Below are 24,465 nucleotides of genomic sequence, written 5' to 3' on the forward strand. Positions count from 1 at the left end.
CATTTAAACACATCAAGCTCTTCTCCTGAACTTCGCCTTTTTGAATTGTAAAAAATTAAAACTCAGATAATATAAAAATTTGAATTATAAATTATCTCCTTATGCCAATTTTAATAATATACACATAACAAAGTAGATTAATTCAATTTTGAATATAACTCTTTAAAAAAGGTTTTGACATGTGCACTTTGATCCTCCCCTATGCATAACATTTTTGCAGATGTTTGTAAGGTTTACTAAAAATTTGCAAAACCCTGTAGATACACACACAGTATCAGAATTGTAATAAAAACATCTATATAAAGCTTTCCTGATGAGGAGTCACACAATGAAGCAATGCTTTTGACATAGGATTAAGACTCTAAAATACATTAAAAAAAATAAAATTATTCAGTACTATTATTAAATACAAAACATCATACTAACAAAATTTAGGTAAAATAGTAATATATTTTTAATTTCTATCTTCAAAACATTGCTTATGGTTACCTGCTAATTTCTATGTGAATAGAATAAAAGGAAAAATTTAACACACACCATTCACATAGTGTTAAACTTGTGTCCAATCACAAAAAATACAGAGCAATCTCTTCATTAAACCTTAACTGATGTACTAGTTATTTTCAGTGATTAAATAACACTGATAATAATTTAACAATTATTTGATGTATGCAAAGAAAGAGCTTACATAGATATTTTTGAAAAGTTTGTATGAAAATGCCTACCCCCAAAATTCTTCATTTCAAAAGTAAATAAAAAACCAAAGTGGTAAAACTAAATAAAGAAACCTGAGCAATGTATGGTGATTTAGCAAACACTGAACACCTATCAGAAAGCACATATTTCATAAGCTGCTCTAATTAGTTTGAAAACAAAAACATATGCATGTTAAATATTTGTGTAATTTAACTGATATAACATAATGAAAAAAATTCTTGTATGAGTTGCAATAAATATCAAGTATCTTTGTTTCACCATCTTTTTGGACTGGCTAGCTTCTATTATTTTTTGTCCCGAACAAATTAACAATGCTTTAGTGTTGCACAACAAAAACAAATTCAACAAGCATGACACTTCTTATTCTAAGTTTTTATTTTGAAAAATGTTTTTCTAAAACAAGAAAAAAAATAAACAATTTATTCATATGTTTTCTCAATCACTAAAATTATAACAACAAAAGTGTGCGAGGTCAATGAACTTCATTCGATTGCAGAACTATTACATTTAATAAAATCAACTGCACATTCATTTAGTTCTATAATTAATTACTACTATGTTAAGAAAACTCAAAAACTTTTATCACACACAAAAGTATTTATTTATTGTACACTACATAATTTGAATTGGATTTCCAAGAATAAGTTTACACAAAATGTGCAAAAAGTTGCAACTTTTTCATTTTAAAACAAATTTCATTAGTTAAACAAATAGTCGTGATTTTTCTGTAAGCACTAGAAGCTTAGAAGTTAAGACTGAATACAGGATTAAAAAGAGATAAGATATTAAAATACAGTATTTTAAATTTTGTAAAATGGATTGCTTCAATATCTGACACAGCCAAATTTATGATAAAAACATTTCTCTGAATAATAAATTTTTATATTTTTTATGATCAGCAATAATAAGTAATAGCCTATTACATAACATTTCACATAAACTCATTGTGAATTTCCTGAAGACGTGAAACATTCTGAAATTGTCAAACAAATATACAAGTAACAAGAAAAACTGAAGGTAAGGTTATACAGAAAGACAACAAAATTAAACAAAATGTTCCTCTCCACCAACTTCTAAACCAGTGATTCTTAACCTGGGTTTAATCGAACCCCAGGGGTTCAGTGAGTCAGTCTCAGGGGTTCGGCAGAGGTCAAGACACACACACACTGTGTGTGTGTCCATTCTGTTCACCCTACTCGTATGATTTGTGACGTCATGCTTCACTTGGCCATCATTGGCTGCAGCTGATCACATCACATCACTTGGGCTTAATATCTGTGCTGCAAGGAACTTCGTGTGCTTAGCAGTCGACTTGTGAGTGTAGTAATCGTGCGTCATTTGTGATTTATTTCCTAATCTTTCAAACTCTTCATACTAACAATGTCGAGCAAAAACAGAAAGTGGTCGGATGAATATGTACAATATGGATTCACGTGTATAACGGAACATGATGGGAGTCAGCGTCCTCAATGCATGATTTGCGATGCCAAGTTGAGCCATTCTAGTCTAGCACCGGCAAAACTAAGAGAACTCCCTAATGCTGCATGGAGATGGGAAATAGAAGAACACAACACTTGCTGAATTCAAGGTAAAGAGAGCAAGGTTCGATGACAAGGCTACTTTGCCTGTTCTCGGCTTTGTACCCATCGGCAAACTGATCCTTACAGCATCGTACAAAGTTACGTACTTGATTGCAAAGCAGGGCAAACCACACACCATTGGTGAAGCACTCATAAAACCACCTGCATTGAAGATGGCAAGTATCATGCTGGGAAAAGCTGCTGAAAATAAGTTTTCCCAAATTCCTCTTTCAAATGACACCATCAGCAGCAGAATAGATTACATAAGCAATGACATCTTGGTTCAAGTAGTTGCAGATCTGATTTCAAGCTCAGTAAAATTCAGCCTTCAACTCAACGAGACCACCGACGTTTGCAATCTAAGCCAGCTTGTTGTATTCGTGCGCTATGTGAAGAACGGCGAGATAAAAGAAGATTTTTTATTTTGTCAGCTTCTTACAACAACAACTAAGGCAGCCGACGTGAAGAAACTTGTGGATGACTTTTCAGAGACAACGATCTTTCGTGGTATATGGTTTCTGTAGTTTGTTTGAACGGAGCTCCAGTCATACTGAGACGAAACTCTGGTTTTGGTGCACTGGTGAAAGCCGATGCACCACACATCATTGTAATGCACCGTGTTCTGCACAGGCATGCATTGCCAACAAAACCTTGCCTTCAAAACTGGCACAAGTATTAAAAATTGTAATGGAATGTGTAAACTTTGTGCGAAATAGTGCCCTGAAGCACTGCATCTTCAAAGAACTGTGGAATGAAATGGGCTCTGAATTCGAAGTACTTCTGTACCATTTTAACATTCGGTGGTCATCCCGGGGAAAGTTGCTGAATCGTGTTTTTGCCATGCGTGTGGTATTAGCCATTTTTGCGAGAGCACCAACACTGTCATACAAATTGCTTCAAAAAATCTGAGTTCAATCTTATTTTGGCGTACATGGCCAATATCTTTAATGTTCTCAATCATCTCAATCAACAGATGCAGGGCAGTGGAGTCAACATCATCAAAGCGAAAGAAAACCTGAAGGCTTTTCAGAAAAAGGTACCATTATGGATACAACAAACAGAGAACTTTGCAAACTTTCCCCTGGTGGATGACTGTGTAAGATCGAAGATGTGTCTGAAATCTGAGACATTTCTGCACCCGGGAAACTGAAGCAAGCAATTGCCATGCACATAGATGATCTCACATAGTCTCTTGACAGATACTTCCCCACCAGAGAGTCATATCCAGCATGGGTGAGACAGCCGTTCACGTTTAGTTAGTGTTACAACATCAGATGTCAATGATGAATACCTCAATGAAATCATTGAATTTCAGCAGTGACAGGTTCAGCAGCAACTTTTCAGAACAAAAATGCTCTCAACATTTTGGTGTCACCAAATCGTAGCATACCTTCTAATTGCTAAGAAAGCCCTTGAGATATTCATACCATTTGCTATAACGTACCTTTGCAAGCAATCCTTTTCGAGGATGGTAGACATAAAAACAACATGTTGCGAAAATGATATGAGAGTGGCACTTGCCAAGGTGAGGCCGTGCATTTCTAAACTTGTCTCTGAAAGGCAACAGAAAAGGTCACATTGATTTGCAGTAAATATTCATTGAGTTATGTTTTTGTTTTTGTGTGAAATTCATGTTTTTTTGGTTTTGTTATTTGAACACAGTGATATTGTGTGCAACTGATGCATGGTTCATTTTGTGCACTAATAAAATATCTACTTATGTTTTCAGTTTGAAAAAATCATTTTTCCAATTACGAAGGGTTCAGTGAATGCAAGTACGAAACTTCCTTGGTTCAGTACCTCCAACAAGGTTAAGAACCACTCTTCTAAACAAAGTTTACAAAGAATTGCAATGTTATATTTGTTAAGCACTAAGTTATAGAATTCTTACCTTTACCACAGCGATTGCAAGTAGATCTTCTGGCAAAGTTAATATTGCCACACCTGGAAGTAAATAATAATAATAATGCTTCAATGATGAATTATTCTTGTTCATTTAATTTTATGAGTGAACCTAAAACATACACTGACAAAGCATTCACTTTATACATTGTGGTTCTACATGACCTGTATAATGTCCATTACTTAAACAAGAGTTACTGTATTAAAAAAACAAACACGTATCACCAAGAACATTATATATATATATATATATATATAGCTCTTACTGTGAAGCAGTGGAACGCAATGAAGTATGTTAATGACTGCACTGCTTCAATATGTTTAGTGCACAAGACATAACAAAAGTGGCATGATAGAATAAGCATGCAACAAAATATATAGAAACACTTTTAATTTTGATTGATAAGAAAAACAAAGCAATGGTGGAACTCTATGCTTCTCCCTCCAAAGATGTGTATGTAATTAACCAATAGTGTTGTTAAAAAGAAATAATGTTACATCATTACACTACAAGGTACACATTTATTTTCTAATAGAAAAGTTATTAGTTCTGTTTCACTGCTTATTAGAGATATTCAACTAATAAAAAATTTTATGTTAAGATGATTGGAACAGTGACTGTTAAATATGTGTTCTACTGCACTTCTTACAGTTGGCCGCAATAAAGTGCAAATACAGTTAAAACTGCATAGCAGATGAAAATATCACAATTACATAACAAGTTGAACAAATGTCAATTTTTTTTTACATTTTTATAAAAAAAATGACATTTTGTGCTAGCACTCTTTGTCATTCTTCTTTTAATAAAAATATAAAAAACTTGGCAATTGTTCAACTTATTATTTAATTTTGCAAGTAAGGAGCAAGCTCACTGTATGTAGATGTGCAAATGCCTCTAACTGCAAATGTGAATATTATATTCAATTTACATGCATTATATGTACAAGGGTTTTCAACCAAATATAAACCAGTAATTATTGTAATTCATTAGTAAATTACTAGCCAATTACTTGTGGCACCAGTGCATTAGATCATGTATGACGTATTTATGATATCATATCCACACCCGGAGAATGAAGAAAAACAAAGTTTTCCACAACGGGAAATGAAGGCAAAACAGGAATGTCCCGTAATAAAAAAATTTTTCCCAGTGTCCTACTATTTAAGAGTTCCATTACAGTATGACACGTGACGTATTCATAATATCATACTTGCACCTTGAGAATGGAGACAAATAAAGTTCTCTGTGACGAGAAATGGAGGTAAAACAGGAACATTGTGTAATAAAAATGTTTTTCCAGTATCATACATATATAAGCAAAAGTTCCATTACAGTAATGACATGTGACATATTCATGACGTTATATTTGCACCCTGAGAATGGAGACAAAACAGGAACATTGTGTAACAAAAAGTTTTTCTAGTATCATACATGTAAGCAAGAGTTCCATTATGGTATGACAAGTGATGTATTCATGACATCATATCTGCACCCTGAGAATGAAGACAAAGTTCTTCATGACAGGAAACAGAGGCAAAACAAGAACATCACATAATAAAAATGTTTTTCCAGTATCATATAAGCAAGAGTTCCATTGTAGTATGATGCAAATATAAGTTTTATTCAAGGTTTAAATAATTGGTTGATAATATGTTCTGAGTCTTCAGAGATAAAATTTCATCCTTTACTACATTTCTACATTTAAATAACTAATTTTAATTTTGTAAAGCTATAAACAAAAATACCAGTTTCAATAAAAATACATAATGATCACATTAAGCAATATTCATTAGACAAACTATTAAACAAATAAGATCCTGAACATTTTTTATTGTGATACACAATAGCAAAAAAAGAATAAACTGGCATACAGCAGTTCCCTTAGCCTTGAAAGTGTAACAAAGATTATGAAAGAGTTTGATATTATTAAATCTAAAAATTTAGTAGATTTTGCTAATTAATTACTCATAGGGATTATTAAGAAAATTACATTAAACTCATCAATTATTCTCAAAAAAATTAAGAAAAACATAATGCTAAATATTTGGTTTCAATACTTATGATAGGCAGAGCACAGAGCCCCCACTAGGTAGCTCTGTGCTTAACAACAACCAAACATTAAACCAATATCTTCACTGCTAATAACACTCAGAAAGCCTAACTTGAATTATATTTAATTATTTCTTGAGTTGTGAAATTAACTAATTAAGTTCAACAAACATGAATTAAACTAATATAATAATAATGAAAAACCTTAGTGGCAGTACTGATTAATGAATAGCTGTAATAATCAGAAATATTAATTTTGATTAGTTAATTGTTTTTGTAACATTCACTGATTTAATCATAATTTTGTCTGCTGGACAGTTAAAATGACCAGAAAAAAGTAACAATTAAAAACATTAATTTCAACTGGTTAGATATTTTCATGACAACAATTCCTTTAACCTTAATTTACTGGATAATTGGAATGATTAAAACCAGCAGCAATTTTTAACACAATTATTCTTAATTATTAATCCAAACTGCAGCTTATGAGACACTTTTAAAAATGTAAATAAAATCATGACCTATATATCCAAAATGCAGTTTTATTAGCTCAATATTTCACTATTACAACTTTATCAGGAGCTAGTTGATATCCTATAAGTTCACTAATTCAGTGAACTTTCAGTAGTAAAAAAAACATTTATACTCATGTTTACAAATTTCATATTATGTTAAAAGAATGTCAAACATTCTTAAATTTATACTATTAAGACAAACCAAACCACCAATGCTACACATGTAACATGCATAAACCAGTAAGTAAACTATTAACATTTATGATTTGAGAATAGAATATGTTACATATCCAAAATGTTTCTTCATATTTATACTGCAGTGTCTGAACACATATTTCAACCTTTCTTAGTGTGTATAAAGACTTCAAAGTTCCACACATTAAAAATCTTTAAAACACAATTAATAAAGGCCAACCTCTGTATTTATTCAATTTAGGTTTATTTTTCTTGATTAAAATAGATTCTTTAATATTTCTGCTCAAAAAATCATGGCATTTAGATAAGATCTTGACATCTGATGAGATATTATTCACTTGTAGTACATGTTCTTTTCCCTAATGTTCTGCAATAGCATTGTTAGTACTGAGGGTTTGAATGTCACACATGTATGAAACCTGTATTGTCTTTAGTTTTGTGGTAATATGATCACGTATATATGGAATAATCCAAGCAGCCTCAACTTTAAATGTGCTTTCTTTATTTTTGTGATTCAAGAGAACATGTCTATCTTCTTTTTGCTTTTTTCAAATTTCTTATTATTTTTATAGAAATTCTTGTAATTTATATCTTTATTGAATACAGAACATAGTTAATAAAGGCTTAATTAACATCAAACTTTAGATAAGTGAGTTCCTAGATTTTAGTGTCTTCTATTAGGTATTTTTAAATAATACTTAGCTCAATTCTTGGAACTCATTTGCTTCCTATTAAGTTAGTTAACTGATAATATAATCTGTATTTATAAAAGTATTGTCTCAATGAAGATACTGTTTTGACTGCAAATGTTTTGTGGGTCTCTGCTGATAAAGAATATAAAAGAAATACTGACTATGAAGTACAGCTTCTAAAAACACTATTGTTTATACACATTATCAAACTAAAATTTTCATATAAAGAGTATTTATGTCCAAAAACACAAATAATGTACATATATATTTATTTATAGAAGATCAATGTTAAATAATCAAGCAAAACAAGATCAAGAGGAAGGACTGCATTAAAAACAGCAAATACAAAACTCTGACTAAAGATATTCTAATAAACAAAAACAAGCCCAAACAAACATTTGTTTGGGCTTGATTTTGTTTATTATATATATAGTTTGTTATGACAAAAAACAAGCTAAAACAAAATTAAATTAAAAAATAAAAAATGCTGCACCAGTCGAAAGTATTTCAGGATACAAGCTATGATGAGGGATATAAAATGTGCCCTAGGTTTTGGAGGTTACCGAAGAAGTAGTACCCATATTGCAGCGGGGATACACCATTTATCAGTCTTAACCTCCATTTGCCAGTCTCACATAGAGAAAAAATAAAGTAAAGGAAAAGCAATAGGAATAATAGATATAGAAATTAAGAGAGTGAGATCTGGATGCTCAAGCCCACAATGTCTCACATCGATATCACCCTTTACTGCCTATGGATAGTTTGGGGAAAGAACTATTCTCCAAAGTAAAGAAGAAAAATTAATTGAAATAAAAATAAGAAAATAACATTTTACCATTTGAGATTTAGTAAGTTAAATAAACTAACCTCTTGAAAATTAGCATTCCAGCTCCCATTATGGTAGAAAGGCAGTTATTGGTAAACCAGTAAAGGAATTATACTAGTATGAAGGATCCCATCCAGTTATCTAAACTGACTAGTATAACTCCCAACCACCACCCACTGTAACTATCATGCTCTAAACAAGCCTTTATATGCAGTAATGTGTACATCCACATAAAATAGTGCCAAGTTGTTATTCAAACTAGAAATAGTTATTAGCAATCTGCTGAATTTTGCAGAAATTTGTTGAAGAGAAAAACTACTTTACGAAAGAAGACCTTAGAGTGCAGCTTCTGATGCACAAACAGACATAGTAGGTGTAGCTGTCATAGAAGTAGAATCTGAAGACAGTTTCTTTGTTATAGAAGGTAAATACCTAAAAGGCCTAATATAACTGAGTGGAGATGAGGCATACAAGAATGTCAATATAAGTGAAAAAGTGACTGGCAAGAAAAATACAGAGGTACAAGATCTACTATATCAGTATAAAGATAGATTAAGAAAAAACAGACCTCAGGTAACACAAGGTCAAGATGAAGCCCAATATAAGGAGGGACCAACAAAGAAACTGTAAATGACATTACAGACTGTATGAGATGCCTTAGTATATGAATTAAAAACAGTCTTTGCATACAGTGTAAAAATACATTTTTAAATATTTTTGTTAAAGAGGAGCTGCTGTTCAATAATCAAGACTATTTGACATAGGCATTATTATTTAATTTATTTTGTGAGTTAATATTTAATGACTGTTTAGGTTTTCATAACAAGCGAGTTATAAGTTAATCATTTTAAAGATGATGGCATGATAAGCTTGGTTGTGTGACTTTGTGTGAAATTACAATGTTGTTGAAGCTTAATTAGAAATATTGATGTAATGTTACTCGAATCTTGTGTGATGATGCACGAATGAACAATGTCCAACTCAGGCTGACAGAGTAGAGACCAAGATGAAGGTAAAGGTACAGGAGGTTGTACGTATAAAGGTTGGAGCAGTAGGAATTATGGTTGAGGTAGTTAATAGCCAATACAAAGCCACCAATACAACTACATGCAAAGTAGTTTGGATTAAGGATAGAAATTAGAAGAGAAAATGAATAGAAGGGTAAGCACAGACACAAGATGCATCCTACCTCAAATGAATATGTCTACCACAGAGGTAGCAAATGTGGAACAGGAGTCTAAAAGGAAAGAATTTCAGTATACCAGTGGGTGGCAAAGACATATATGGGGTGTCTTCAGCTAGGAACACATCCACCAAAAGACGTGTGGATCAAGGGACCACTCCATAGGAAAAATCTTAATGGGACAACATAGTCAATTCAAAACCAGATTTAGGGTGCCAGAAATATGACAAGCTAAGACCACAATGTGGTGACTGTGAGTCCAGAAAAGAAGATTCAGTATCTGAAAGCACAAAATCTAGAATTGGTACATTCTTGCCCATGAAGGTGTTGGAGTGTACCATAACCTCCCTCCCTTGCAAAAGAGAAAGGAAGTGGGACAAAGATTGATGAACCACCATAAGCTCAAAAATAGTGATGCAGAGAGCAGGCTCCTTGAACAACTAAAGACTGGAAACCTCCTGGGAGCAGCCCCAATCCTCTAAAAAAAATATGTGAACAGATTTAAATCTGAACAAGATGTAGGAAGCAGCACCTCCAACACTGTCTGGTCTCTGTCTAACTGCTAGGCAAGTTCAACTCTGATCTGGACTGTGAATGATAAGAAGCAAGCAGTCACCAGTTTATCCATGTAAAGTGTGAAAACCCCTTGAGTGAACATGTTAGGCAAGAGCTTGTAACACCCAACAAAACACTTAAAGAGACAAGTTTATTTAAAATGGTATGATCCCAAACTGGAATACTCAACATTGAGCAATAAATAACAAATGAATCACAAATTGTAGATTACAAGGAGAAAATCTGGTTTCTAGTATCAAGAACATAGGAAAAAAAGCCAAAGCAAAACTCAGCCCTATGAACAGGAGAGAAATTAACAGTTCCAGCAATGTAATTAAACAAAAAATAATAATTTAACTTTTACATGACAAAAAAGTAATACAATGCATAGTTAACAATGACAAAAAAATTTATCCAGACAGATCAATGAATTAGATGTTACCAGTGATAATATGTAAAATACAAACTATCTAAACATACCTAGTTAAAGTATTTACAAATATTGAATTGATAAACCATCTAAATATCCTTATTCCAAAAAGTACATAATAACAGCAAACATGCAAACTGAATATTACCAAAAAAACAAAGAAATAATCATCTAACTTATGATACATTTGAATTAACTTAGACCACAAAGGACATGTTAAGTAAGACAAACACTGATAATAAGGTTCAACTGAGCTACACAACAGACAGTGTATGTCACATCACTAGAGGTCATAAAACCACAAATGCATTTACCTAGACAGAACAGTTTGATTACTGTCTGCTGATTACGAGTTTAGTGGAAAGGGTTTAAGGATGCCATGAAGCCTTGTAACTGTAGTACATGTTGGTATAATAAGCCAAAAGTAGTGGTGCAGGATAACCTAGCCTAGAGCCATGTGCATAACATTTATTATGAAAGTAAAAATATCAAATTAATTTTAGATTTAAATCATATCTGAATTAAGCTATTTAAAATTATATCACCAACAATTTTAATGAAAATCAACAATAAACCTCTTTAATTAATGGAGCTCTAAATAATTAATCTGCAAATATTCTTGCAGTTTTGGTGTCTATACATTTCATTTTATACAATATTAGGTTATACTTTTGTTGCTAAGCAAGATGACATAAAAGCAGTTGTTGGAACCTAGTGTTACCAAAATGCACTGGCTTTCCTATATATTAAGAATTGTTAATCTGATTTTTACCAATAATTATTCTATGAATACACCATGAATTTAATTCATGAATGATCTTACTTTTCATTAGCTCACAAAGAAATTTACTGACATTTTACTGCCTCAACTACACTTTTCTGCCTCTTTATTGGTAAAGCTTGATTTTGCAAAATTTATTTCAGTTATGGCGAGGTTATGATATACCATGGGATGGGTTGGTAATAGTTCCCCATCATTTTTGACAGGCTATACACTACTATTTAAGAATAACAAGAGAAAATTAGACCATTAGAACAATGAATTAGATGTAACTCACAACTATTAAGTGTTATAATTTATCCAGGATGAGTTGCCAATTTATTATGTTATGTACATTACATATTACATTTGGAAATAGCAAAAATTTTTTAATTTATATTAAATTATAATTTAATTAAATGTTGCTAAGTATTAACCTGTTGATTGCCAAGTATTTAAGCTGCTATAATACAACTCTAATGCTTCTTCATTTTGTAACTTTTTTTGTGATGCCATTTTGGATTGAAAGTGCAACAATTTGTAAGTAGGTCAAATGCATATATAGTGCTGACACCTAGCGTTGAAGTTAGGTATTATTGAGAACAAATTAACTCATCTGTGGCACTATGTTACCAATCGGCTTGGAGTTATCTCGTAGATGAGTTATCTCGTCTACGGCACTGAACAGATTAAATTTATGATATCTGCCAACAAGATTAATATACAGTATTTATTTTAACACAAATATATTTTAATATACAAATAACAATACATTTTACAGTTATGGTTATTACAAATAGTTATCACCACAATTAGTTTATATACAAGAATTTTATAAACTTACAGATAATACTGGAGTCTTGTATCCAGTCTAGAATTGAATATTTTATCAACAATCAAGGCCCACGATGAGCAATTTAATTCTCAGTTTATACTATTACACCTCATTTATGCTAGCAAGCTTGGTTGGCCTCATATCACTGACTTTTTACAATTGAAGATATTTAATGCCTTCATGAAAATACTAATATCCAAAGAAAATTCACTGAAGTTAAACGGTTTGTAATGTCTGAAATCTTTAAACATTCCTTATCAAATTTTGTAGGTTTCCAATTAATAAGCATTAATCACAATTATAGCTTCAGAGGCTTATAGTATACTGATTGTAGCTGACAAATAATGTCTCTTAGCATGTTGGTTTATATAGTTTAAGGTGAGATTCTCAAATGTTCTACATTTCAAAACACACTAGTATTTTTACAAACCATATGTCGTTGATTATTGGTCTCAAGAATCTTTTACAAATTTAGAGAACAGGTAGGACTTGCTCAATACATATCCAACAATATACACTTACGACAGAAAGTGTTCATACTCCTGCATCATAAGTAGTTTTTGCCTCATAACTTAAAAAGTATTATAATTAGGATAATTAAAGTATAATATATTATAAATATTACACTAACACACATCTACATACATTTTTATGTAAACTGAAAGACAAATAAACTGTTTATAAACAAATAACCAAACATAGGAAGGGCAGAAAGTGTTCGTGCATCTACTTTAATGGTCAATTGTGTAGCCTTTCAGGTGAATTACTTGGCGCAATCTCTCCTCATAGCCCTCCATGATCGTTTGACAGTACTCAACTGGTATTTTCTTCCATTCTTCTTTACAGAAGGCCTCCAACTCTTGCAAGTTTTTCGGATGACGCTGATGAACCCTGGTCTTAAACTCTTGCCAAACATTTTCAATTGGGTTGAGATCAGGTGACTCCAACAGCCACTCCAGAATGCTTGTATGGTTCCTCTGCAACCACGATTGCACATATTTCAATGTGTGCTTGAGATCACTGTCGTGCTGGAAGATCCAACGACGCCCAAGCAGCAAGTTCCGAGCATCTTTCTTGATACAAGTGCCTAATATATCAACGAACTCTTCTTTTTTCATAATTCCATTGATGCGGTGAAGGCTGCCTACACCAGAAGAGCTGAAGGAACCCCATTGCATGATCGAGCCACCTCCGTGTTTAACTGTAGTGACGGTGTTCTTTGGAAAATTTCATTCCCCCTTCTTATGGAAAATATAGCAAACATCATTGTGGCTAAAAAGCTCGATTTTAGTCTCGTCTGACCAAAGAATACTCTTCCAATAGTTAACGGGTTTATCTACATTCTTTCTTGCATACCTCAATCGTGCTTCTAAACAAACAGGTATTAAATATGGAGTTCTACGAGGATGGCATGCTTTGAACCCAGAAGAGTGTAACATGTTGGTAACTGTAGAGGTGCTTATTTCAACCCCGGTTTCCCTTACTAGTTTCTGTATGTCATTACGTGTTAAACGAAAGTTCCTACTAATCTCTCTGAGAATCTTCCTCTTGGTTCTCTGTGAAGTTTTGGTGGGGCGTCTGGAAAGAGGGAGGTTAGCAGTTGATCCTGTAAGCTTAAACTTGGCAATTATGTTTTGAACAGTAGATTTCAGCATATTAAGTTGTGTAGTAATACTGGAAAGAGACACACAAGACTTGTATTTTACAATAATTCAGTTTTTTAAATCACTGGACAGTTGTTCCTATTCACCATGATGACCAAGCAGATAATGAAGGAGACAGCACTAAATTGCCAGAAGTACATTTTTTGCTGGCTAAATTCTAATAATTATGAACCCAGTGTCTAGTTCTGGAATGGTATAATGTAGTTTATTTGCCAAACTAGACAAAATTGTTACGGGAATATCAGTTTTTTCACACATTCTGAACTGTACAAACACTTTCTGCTCCTCCTATTTTTGGTTATTTGTTTATAACCAGTTTATTTGTCATTTAATTTACATAAAAAATTATGTAAATGTGTGTTGTTATATTTGTAATATATGATACTTCTATTAGCCTAATTGTGATACTTTTTAAGTTATGAGCAAAAAACCACTCGGGATGCAGGGATACGAACACTTTCTGTCATAATTGTACATTACATGCATCAAACTGAAAAAACAGATAACAAAATAAACTTATAACAATAAATATGTTACACAAACTATCTAAACATACCTAGATAAAGTTCTTATTAATATCAAACTGACAAACCCTACAAGATACATAAATGTTAACAAACATGCAAAATGACCAAAATTACCAAATAAACAAAGTAAAATATTACTTACATTTTATCTAAATTTACTGTGGTGATGAAGAACACCTAAATATCTTACTAAAGCAAAGCCAAGCACTATTAACATGAAATACAAAAATTTCCCACATTTTCAGAAGGACAAAGCCACAAAAATAAGCTTCGCCTACCATGAGTATATCCCTTACATGTGAAGTATACAAGTCGAAAAACTTACCACTGAAAGGAAAATTAAACTAGTGTAATCACCCTTCTTAAACATATAGCAAATCCTGATAATGCATCAACCAATTACCTGATTAAATAAGTGTAAAATAAGTGCAGAATATAACAAAAATAAAAATAAATATGGCATAGAACCTTAAAATAATTTTGTAAGCTTTCCAATTTGAACATCTCCAGAGAAACTTTCAAAATGATAAGGATGATACTTTGTACCAAACACAACATAATATTATATGTCACTTGATAGATTAAAACTTTGCCTTTCTATTTGTTATAAATCATATAGAATAAATGTCACAAAGAACTATTGGCAATTTGTTGAAAAAGAGGATGTAACAGATGGGCATAGCAAGTGGGTCAAATATTCTAATTTATAAGAATAAAATAGAAGGTTACAAAAACTAGGCATTGTCTTAATTATACCTATGTTATAATTAGTAATTATTTTAAACTCTGTACTTCATAAAGGGGTAATAAATAAATTACAGAAGAGAGAAGACCTAAGGAACAAATGTGAAGGTTCACATATAAGGGGAGATTGAGGTTTTTTTGGTATTTCTTTATATAGTTAAGAACTTAAAAATTTATTGTTAGCTATATCTTAATGCTGGCTTTAATTGTACACATTGATGATAAATTAGTTTAATTAATTTTAAATAAGTCTTTAAAAAGTTTTAATAAACAATGACCCACCTGTAATGAATGGGTTATTGTTTGGGAAAACTCATGCTTCACATAGAAAATATTTTCCTGGTTGTGGTATTTTATATTAAATGCACAAAGTTTAAGAGTGCATGTGTGTTTTCTTATAGCAAAGCCATATCAGGCTAAATGCTGACAAAGTTTAAGAAATGCAAAAGGAAGCACTGTCTATTTAAAGTAATTAAAATTGTGAAGTGACTTTCCTAGACTATTCACATAAGATGTTAGATACTCCAGGTTCTGAACAAGTCTGATGGCTCTGTGAGGAATGTCAATGGTGTTAAACCTAAGCTAGTTGGATCTGTTCCACAGCATGTGGTACTTATTAAACACCCCCTTGTGCAAAAGACACTTTGAGACAAACAATGTGATCAAAGTTGAAACATAAATCAACTTTAGTGCTAGAAACTAGATCTTGCAACTCTTTCATTTCTGGGTATCGAGGACAAGAATTATAATACTATTACTTTCATCCTGTTGAATTTTAAGTTTCATAAACAAATGAAGAAATTCACATAAAACCATAAACATAAACACTGCCAAGTTTGGACTCAGGGATGGTTGATCCATTTCCAATATACCTTAAAAAATATCTAAAATGAGTAATTCAGAACTAAGAAATGTTATGCGATACAGAGAAATAAAGATTGAGATTTTAAATATTTCCTTTTTAAATTAAAAGATTAAAGTTACTAAAAAGTTGAAACTGAAATTATAAACTACCATATGATACCAAGTTTACTGACATAGACTGATAACATAGTTGTTTTATAAATTTTAACAGTAACTCTGCAGGAACATTCATGGCATACATGCTTTAACTCATTAGCATGTAAAAGGTTAACAGGATAATTACTTTCACACAAAAAATATGGCCAAAAATCTATAATTAATAACAGTTAATACCTTCACCTTTATCTACCAGAAATAAATATAACACCTAAAGAAGTTTTCAACATATTATAAGGTTATTATATCAATTTTATGTTAGAAAATGATAATAATAAATTTCTTACTGTGGGTCAGGACAAGCCCAGTCACCTTCATTCATTCGAAATTTTCCTGAAGACATTGGAAATTCAGATGTTCCTGTAACATATAAATCCTGCTTGAATTTTTATGATACAAATTTTACAATAATACTAGTTGCAACAAGAATTTTTTTTAATATAACATCACCAATGCATATACAACAATGGATCACTTGGTCCTTCAGACTGTGCTTGCACATCCACCCTTGAGAAATGTGAAAACTTAAAAACCACCCTCAATTCTTCATGGAATTACTAATTTCCACATTAAACTCCTCAAAAATACTGGTCTCCAACATTCCCAATAGTAACTCATTCCATAAGTCAATCACACTGTTAGAAACTAAAACTGTCTTAACTAGAGCCAAGCCTGACTTAACCAAATATTATGTCCTCTTATCCTGTTACCTTCAAATTAGAAAAAAAAACATGAAGTTAGGGTTCTTATCCCTAAAAATAATCTAGTAGATTTCAATAACTGTATTACTCTCATAAAAAAGAAAGCTAATAAGTAAAGACAATAGTCTATCCTTACAATTATATTTCACACACCACTAAAATTATCATAGTAGCCCTCCTGTGAACCCTTTTCATCATGTGGGTATCAATTTGTAATGAGTAACCTAACACTGCACACACTATTCCAAGTGAGGAGACCTAACTGGTAATGGAGATAGAGGGAGAAATTACCTTTCTTAAATTGTAATCAGCACTCCTTAAGTTTCTGTTAATTTGACAACTAGCTATACAGCACTGTCTTAGCCCTTTTGCTGTGAGTCATGGGTCAAAGGCCATGTCATTGCACTTGTTAAGTTGCATTAACCATTTTACTGAGCTATTTTATGAATTTGTCTGTAAGTTAGGTATAAAACTGTAGATTGTAAGTCAAATGTTAATGTTATATTGGCCTTAATTTAAGTGAATACTAAAAGAACACATCCAAATATAGATTTTAGCAAGTCATGTGATATGTTGAATGCAGCACTATTTAAAATTAGATGTTTGTGATGTCAAAATATTAAGTGTATAGTTTTGTACAAATTAATAATCTTTCAATAACTGTATTACTCTCATAAAAAAGAAAGCTAATAAGTAAAGACAATAGTCTATCCTTACAATTATATTTCACACACCACTAAAATTATCATAGTAGCCCTCCTGTGAACCCTTTTCATCATGTGGGTATCAATTTGTAATGAGTAACCTAACACTGCACACACTATTCCAAGTGAGGAGACCTAACTGGTAATGGAGATAGAGGGAGAAATTACCTTTCTTAAATTGTAATCAGCACTCCTTAAGTTTCTGTTAATTTGACAACTAGCTATACAGCACTGTCTTAGCCCTTTTGCTGTGAGTCATGGGTCAAAGGCCATGTCATTGCACTTGTTAAGTTGCATTAACCATTTTACTGAGCTATTTTATGAATTTGTCTGTAAGTTAGGTATAAAACTGTAGATTGTAAGTCAAATGTTAATGTTATATTGGCCTTAATTTAAGTGAATACTAAAAGAACACATCCAAATATAGATTTTAGCAAGTCATGTGATATGTTGAATGCAGCACTGTTTAAAATTAGATGTTTGTGATGTCAAAATATTAAGTGTATAGTTTTGTACAAATTAATAATCTCGTATCTTTTTATTTTGCTGAGATATGGCTGATGTACTGAATCAAACACTGTGGCCCTGTTCAACTCTTTCCACTTTTTGAAACAGACCCTTATATATTCTTACTACAATAAATAGCATCTGAACAACTAATCAACAGCTTAGAATGCCCCCTTAGTAGTTTTCTTAGCCATTTTAATCTGTAAAAAGGCAATTATGTTCTTTCAAATCGAGATTTTGTGAAAGTAGGTTACATCTTTAGTCTGCTCAAAGTTTCATATTTTTTTTAATTTTAATACATCTCAGTTATTAAGCTCAATAAGTTACAGTAGAATTCTACGGCAACAGTCTGTTTGTTTTGAATTTTCACACTAAACTACATAAGGGATATATCTGAACAAGCCATCCCTAAATTAGTAGTGAAAGACTAGAGGGAAGGCAGCTAGTCGTCACCACCCACCACCAACCCTTAGGCTACTCTTTTTACTTTGAGCATAGTGGAGTAAAGGGTCACATCACATTTATGTAACACATGTTAAAAATGGTTGAGATTCCATGAAACTAGGAATACAATGTTCTCCTAAATGACTTTTCAGGTTTCTAACAGTTGAGACAATGTAGATGCCTTCACACTTTAAAACAGCAGAATTCATAAAGGACACTGACTCTTCAGATAACTGTATTACTTGAAACTTGAAAAAAATTAAAAATAAATATAGATCTAAACACATATCAAAGGTAATTTTGTGTACAGACCTTACTGATTATGAAGTTTAGTTTCTTTTTCAATATTTACAAGCATAAGACTATACATATGCTGTACAGATCATTGTTCATAGCTTTGTAGCATAGTTCACTGACCTGGACTGAGAAAGGTACCAAATGATTTGATTTATAGTAGAATTTACAAAGATGTTTGGGTTGGAGCTAATTCTCTAAACATATTTTACTCTGACAAATTGTTGCTATATAATTTCACAGGAACTCTTGATTCTTGTGTGCATGGTATACATACATTTCACAAGGCATTCTTTGAAATGAAACAAAACTACTAAAGTGTATAGTCCAGTGTTTGTGGGTTCTTGATAACAACCACCATCAAAATATCCTTGTTTAACACATCTGTGCCAAGAGCATTGCTAGCAGTCACAGGTGAACTGAAAGTTATCATGCCTACAATTCATAACTTGTACATATCACACTGACTGATGTTAATTTTTGAATACTACAAAAGTGTCAACACAACAATTGTAAATAAATGGTATGAACATAGTAAGGCAATTTCCCTAATCAACATAAAACACATGTAAATATAAGCTATAGTTCTAATTCTATAAACTAACTAAAGTTAAATGCTTAATAAACCACTTCTGAGCTTTTAAACTTGATTCATATATTTAAATGTTATCTGCTTATAATTTGTTCAGCTTACCAATTAATCCAAATAATTCTGCAATATCTCAACATCTTCAATCTAGCTAAAAGTGGCCATTTAATGTCATCAGCAAATTTTACTAATTATGCCCCATCAGTATCATTAATATGAATAATAAAAACAAAGCTCCTGGCACTGACCACTGAGGGCACTCCATTATCATAAAAATTTATTCTGACTGGACTATTATTCATTATTAACCTTTTACTTCTTATATCAACAATTCTTTCCCCAACCACTACTGATTTGACTTCTTACATAAACTTCTGTGTGGCACAAAATCAAAAACTAAGTATACCAAATAAACATTCTTTATATAATCCACAGAGGAATTGAGACCTTTAAGAATTTTAATTTTCATGACTGCAAGATGGCTAAGAGATTTCATAATCTATTCTGTTTTAAAAAGAGAGTATATCACTATTTTTGACAATGGCAGTTTTATGGGAAAGATTGAAATTGAACTAAGTCATGCAGATTTTATTTTCTGGTGGCAAGTAGAAAGATTGAGAGTTTAAATAAAAGGCTTCAGGGACAAACAAGGTCTTTTCACCGAGTTTTAAGGATCAGATATGAAAGCTTCCATCTTTAATATTTTGCAGATTGACAAACTGTGGCCAAATGCCTGAGGATGGAACTTAAAATAGTTAATCCAAATTTTAAATATAACAACATTCCTTCAAAGTATAGGTCACTTAGCCTTACTTATGTAATGGAATAAATTCTATACAGTCTGTTAAGAGCAAATTTTCAAAATCATTTAGTAAAATATATATATGTGTGTGTGTAAGCCAACATACCGTGTTTCTCCAAAAATAAGATAGGGCTTATATTAATTTTCACTCCAAAATATGACACTAGGGCTTATTTTCGGGGGATGTCTTATTTTGATATATTAAAAAAATGAAGTTACAAAGTAAAACTATTAAACTAACCATTTAAAATAAACTATTATTAAACTATTAAACTAACTGATTAATACTTAAACAAACTAATTAACTAACTATTAAACTAATTAATAAATTAATTTTTTTTTTATTTCTTTCCTCTTCCTGCCACTCTTAACTAGGGCTTATTTTAAGGGTAGGGCTTATATTAAAACTATCCCCAAAAATCACACTAGGTCTTATTTTATGGGTAGGTCTTATTATCGGAGAAACACGGTAGATTAACCAAAGTGAAATCTTACCTTACTACTCGGTTATTGTTTCTCTGATGTTATTTATTACCTAGACAGTGGAAATGGTGTGTAATTGATTATTTAATACTTTCAAAAAGCTTATAAGGTACCATACAAAAAGTTAGGTAAGAAAATAACACTAGCATGGGTTGAAGTAAGATTAGCTTATAATAATGCATGATAATAGCTGTAAAAGAAAAGGCGGTTATTAACGGAGCCCAGTCAAACTGGACACTAATTTATATTTATTAATGAAATGTATCAAAGTGCTTAAATCTTTACTTCTTCTTACTTACATTAATGATAGCACTACTACTTTTAGTGTGTTAATGTTATTAATTGTAAAGACTACTTTTAATACTAGTGTTAGCCTTCTAGTCTTACGACTCACAGTGGCAGGCCTAGCTCGGCTAGTTAACATTAAACATAATTACAATAGCACTTTCAATTTATTCGCATTTGATATTCAGTGAGAATGAAATCTTAAAATATTTAAAACTAATGCTTGAAATATGTGTTAACCAAAACTTGCACTTATTCTACAACGGGCAAAAAAAAATGTAATACATATTTCTATAATTACATACATAACAGACGACTCTTACTATAATTCTAGACTAAAGCTGAAAGTGTTGAGACCCTCTAGCGTAGACAGCCCTCACAGTTATCACGACAATGTTCAAAAACGTTTTGTCTCTAAATTTGTAATAAAACAAATGTTCATCAAAGCACATTATATATTATTTACAAGTTACAAAAGAAGACATAATTTTGACAATAAATTTAAATTTGTAATTGGAGTAATATATTAATTAAGATTTCCTTTTCTTGAAATATATGTGAAAAGAAAAATCCACGTTCATGTATAAGTTGAAAATAGAATCTTAACTACTTAAGAAACTACTTAATTGACTTTTGACTTTATGGGTATTGGTTTTTGTTAATACCATGAAAAAGTGGATGCATCCAATTGACACACATACAAATTATGCTGTTAAAGATAGAGACAGTTTTCCAAGAAATATACATCAACAATTATGGATTAAAATACACATATATACTAAGTGTCTACAATTTTTAGAAATCACAATACATTCTTAAAACATTATCATGTTTTGTATCTTGTGTTTATATGAGCTACAACAACACAGGAACTCAGTCACATCATAATTAATTTATAGGACAATGAGTAAAAAAAATAATTTACTTGACTTACAAAAGGGAAACTTGCATAGCAAGAATATTTCTATATTTTCGAAATTTGTCAGTTATTTTAGGTAGGTAAAGTTTTACATAACATGTGATCAAAAAAGTCATTACGATACTTTCTTTTTTGCTTCAAAAAGTAATTACGTTACTTTCTTTTTTGCTAACTGTACATTAAAACAAAAGGTAGAACATGTCTTGTTTACTTACATACAAAAATATTGACTTCGTTGTTCTAGTGTAACTTTCCTGCACTTACTGGTGTGTACTACATAAAAGCATATTACATTCAAAGGATAATAGATTAGGTTCATAGCTGCATTGCTCTTTTGATTTTTATTGTTAAACCATGGAAAAGTGCACTTTGAAAGGTACGAAGTTCTTTCTGTTGTATGTTAGAATAATTTTATCAACTCCTTGCTGGACGAATTGAAACTTATTTACGTAATGAAATTTCATATTTGAATGAGAAATATTTTAATATATTAATATTTCAAAGTTATTTTTTAAAGTTACCAGATTTCTGTATCATTACTCAACGTTTGTTTGTTTTTTGAATTTTGCGCAAAGCTACTCGAGGACTATCTGCGCTAGCCGTCCCTAATTTAGCAGTGTAAGACTAGAGGAAAGGCAGCTAGTAATCACCACCCACTATCATCTCTTGGGCTACTCTTTTACCAACGAATAGTGGGATTGACCCTAACATTATAACGCCCCCAACGGCTGAAAGGACTAGCATGTTTAGTGCGACCGGGATTCGAACCAGTGACCCTAGGATGACGAGTCGAACGCCTTAACACACTTGGCCATGCCGGGCCGTTCACTCAAGCTATGAATATCCTCTGTATGATAACTCTTTCATCGCTGAAATCATCCAGTAGCTCTTTTTTGAAACTTTCTCAAATAATAAATAAACTATCGTAGGTAAAACCAAAACTATACACAATATTTTAAGCGAGTCTTAAAGTGATTTGTATAAACGGGTAATTATCACTTTTCACTATCAATACATCTACAAACAAACCTTAAAATTGTACTGGCTTTATTAATAGAGTTAGAGCAATGCCTCTAAGTCCTTTTTCTACCTAAGAACCAACTATTTTCAGGACGTTTCGAATAATATTGACTTTTAAAAGTGCTTTAAATTACACTGTAAAATCAATATACTCCAACAGCTATATTTTAAAGCATACATTTTTTTATCCGTTTAATGGACCAACAGAAAAACTCCCTAAGGATCGTTATCGCTTCAACAACAAGCGGTTGGAATCACTTTGAATAAAGCACTGCTCGGGTGACTTATCTGCTACTATGAAACGATCATTTCTTAAGTATCGTTAATGACAGAATTAGCACCTGATCTAAGTTATGCAAACATAAATACATTATCTTGTATTTGCTATAATTATATCACCCCCAAATGTGTGCATTCAAGCTCGAAAGCAAAGTTGCACCACTGAATTCCAAAAATTGTAGAAAATAAACTTAAAATATAATAAAAGAAGGCCGAGTTTGATAATTTAAACATTTTTCATTTAATTTTATGAATAAAAAGGTCTACATCACAAATTTGATTTTATGTTGATTTCAACGAGTTCCAAATGAAATAATTAGTGTTTATGGACTATTTACGTTTTTTACGAGCTCAAAAAATGACATAACAGTTTTGATTGTTTTTTTCGCACAAAACTACTCGAGGGTTATCTGTGCTAGCCGTCCCTAATTTAGCAGTGTAAGACTATAGGGAAGGCAGCTAGTCATCACCCCCTACCGCCAACTCTTGGGCTACTCTTTTACCAATGAATAGTGATATTGACCGTCACATTATAACGCCTCCTCAGCTGAAAGGGCGAGCATGTTTGGCCCGACGAGGATGCGAACCGGCAACACTCAGATTTGGAGTCACACACCTTAACACGCTTGGCCATGCCGGGCCAGAAGTGTTGAACAAGGTAACGTTATTTAGCTTTATACCTTGGCATGGTAGTAAATTTACTATTCTTTCAATAAAAGTTGGATGTAGCAGTTTTTAACTAAATAGCTTTAATGTTACTTAATTTCTCTCAAAATAACACTCCAGAATACTAAGCGACTTAAAAAAACAGCAGAAAAAGCTGAACTTTTGAAAGGTTTAATGGACAATATTAATCATTTGTATTTCATAAATCTAATAACGTAGCATTGAGAGTTCGTTGACTCAATATAGATTTAAATAACTGAATAAGTTGGATCACCTGGAAAGACTTCATTTAGGGAATACCCTAACTGATAGATATTGAACTGTCTGCCACGCATGATCGGTTCACTCTTCCCCCTAAAAGGATTGTATTGAGCATTATATTTAATGACTTTCAATTGTTTGCTACAACTACAAACATTTCGGTTTGTTGTTTTGAGAATGAGAAACATATGCACGAGTTTAAACTCTAGTTTCGGAGATAACATTTTCTTTATATCAAGATAATAATTATAATAAAGTGCCATAATTTATATAATGAAAAACATAAAGCTCTCATTGACTTAGAGATTAATAGAAG

At 31.9% G+C, this 24,465-nt stretch overlaps 1 protein-coding gene across 4 annotated transcripts in view; it reads right to left on the bottom strand.

The window, feature by feature from the left end:
* LOC143225023 (uncharacterized) overlaps positions 1-21,427 on the bottom strand; it is a 55,537-nt gene extending 34,110 nt beyond the window's left edge. For 2 of the 4 annotated variants that reach the window (XM_076453694.1, XM_076453680.1), the window contains exons 1-3: positions 21,328-21,427; positions 16,483-16,555; positions 4,189-4,241 (exon numbers count right to left, since the gene is read on the bottom strand). In XM_076453694.1, the coding sequence (XP_076309809.1) occupies positions 4,189-4,241; positions 16,483-16,538 (109 nt within the window). In that variant the 5' untranslated portion in view covers positions 16,539-16,555; positions 21,328-21,427. Of the gene's footprint in view, positions 1-4,188; positions 4,242-16,482; positions 16,556-21,309 lie in introns of all 4 variants that reach the window. The other 2 variants (XM_076453699.1, XM_076453685.1) reach the window with 1 other exon arrangement.
* Positions 21,428-24,465: the final 3,038 nt, after the last annotated feature.

Source organism: Tachypleus tridentatus, chromosome 1 (assembly GCF_004210375.1).
Source record: "Tachypleus tridentatus isolate NWPU-2018 chromosome 1, ASM421037v1, whole genome shotgun sequence".
NCBI classification, from domain to species: Eukaryota; Metazoa; Arthropoda; class Merostomata; order Xiphosura; family Limulidae; genus Tachypleus; species Tachypleus tridentatus.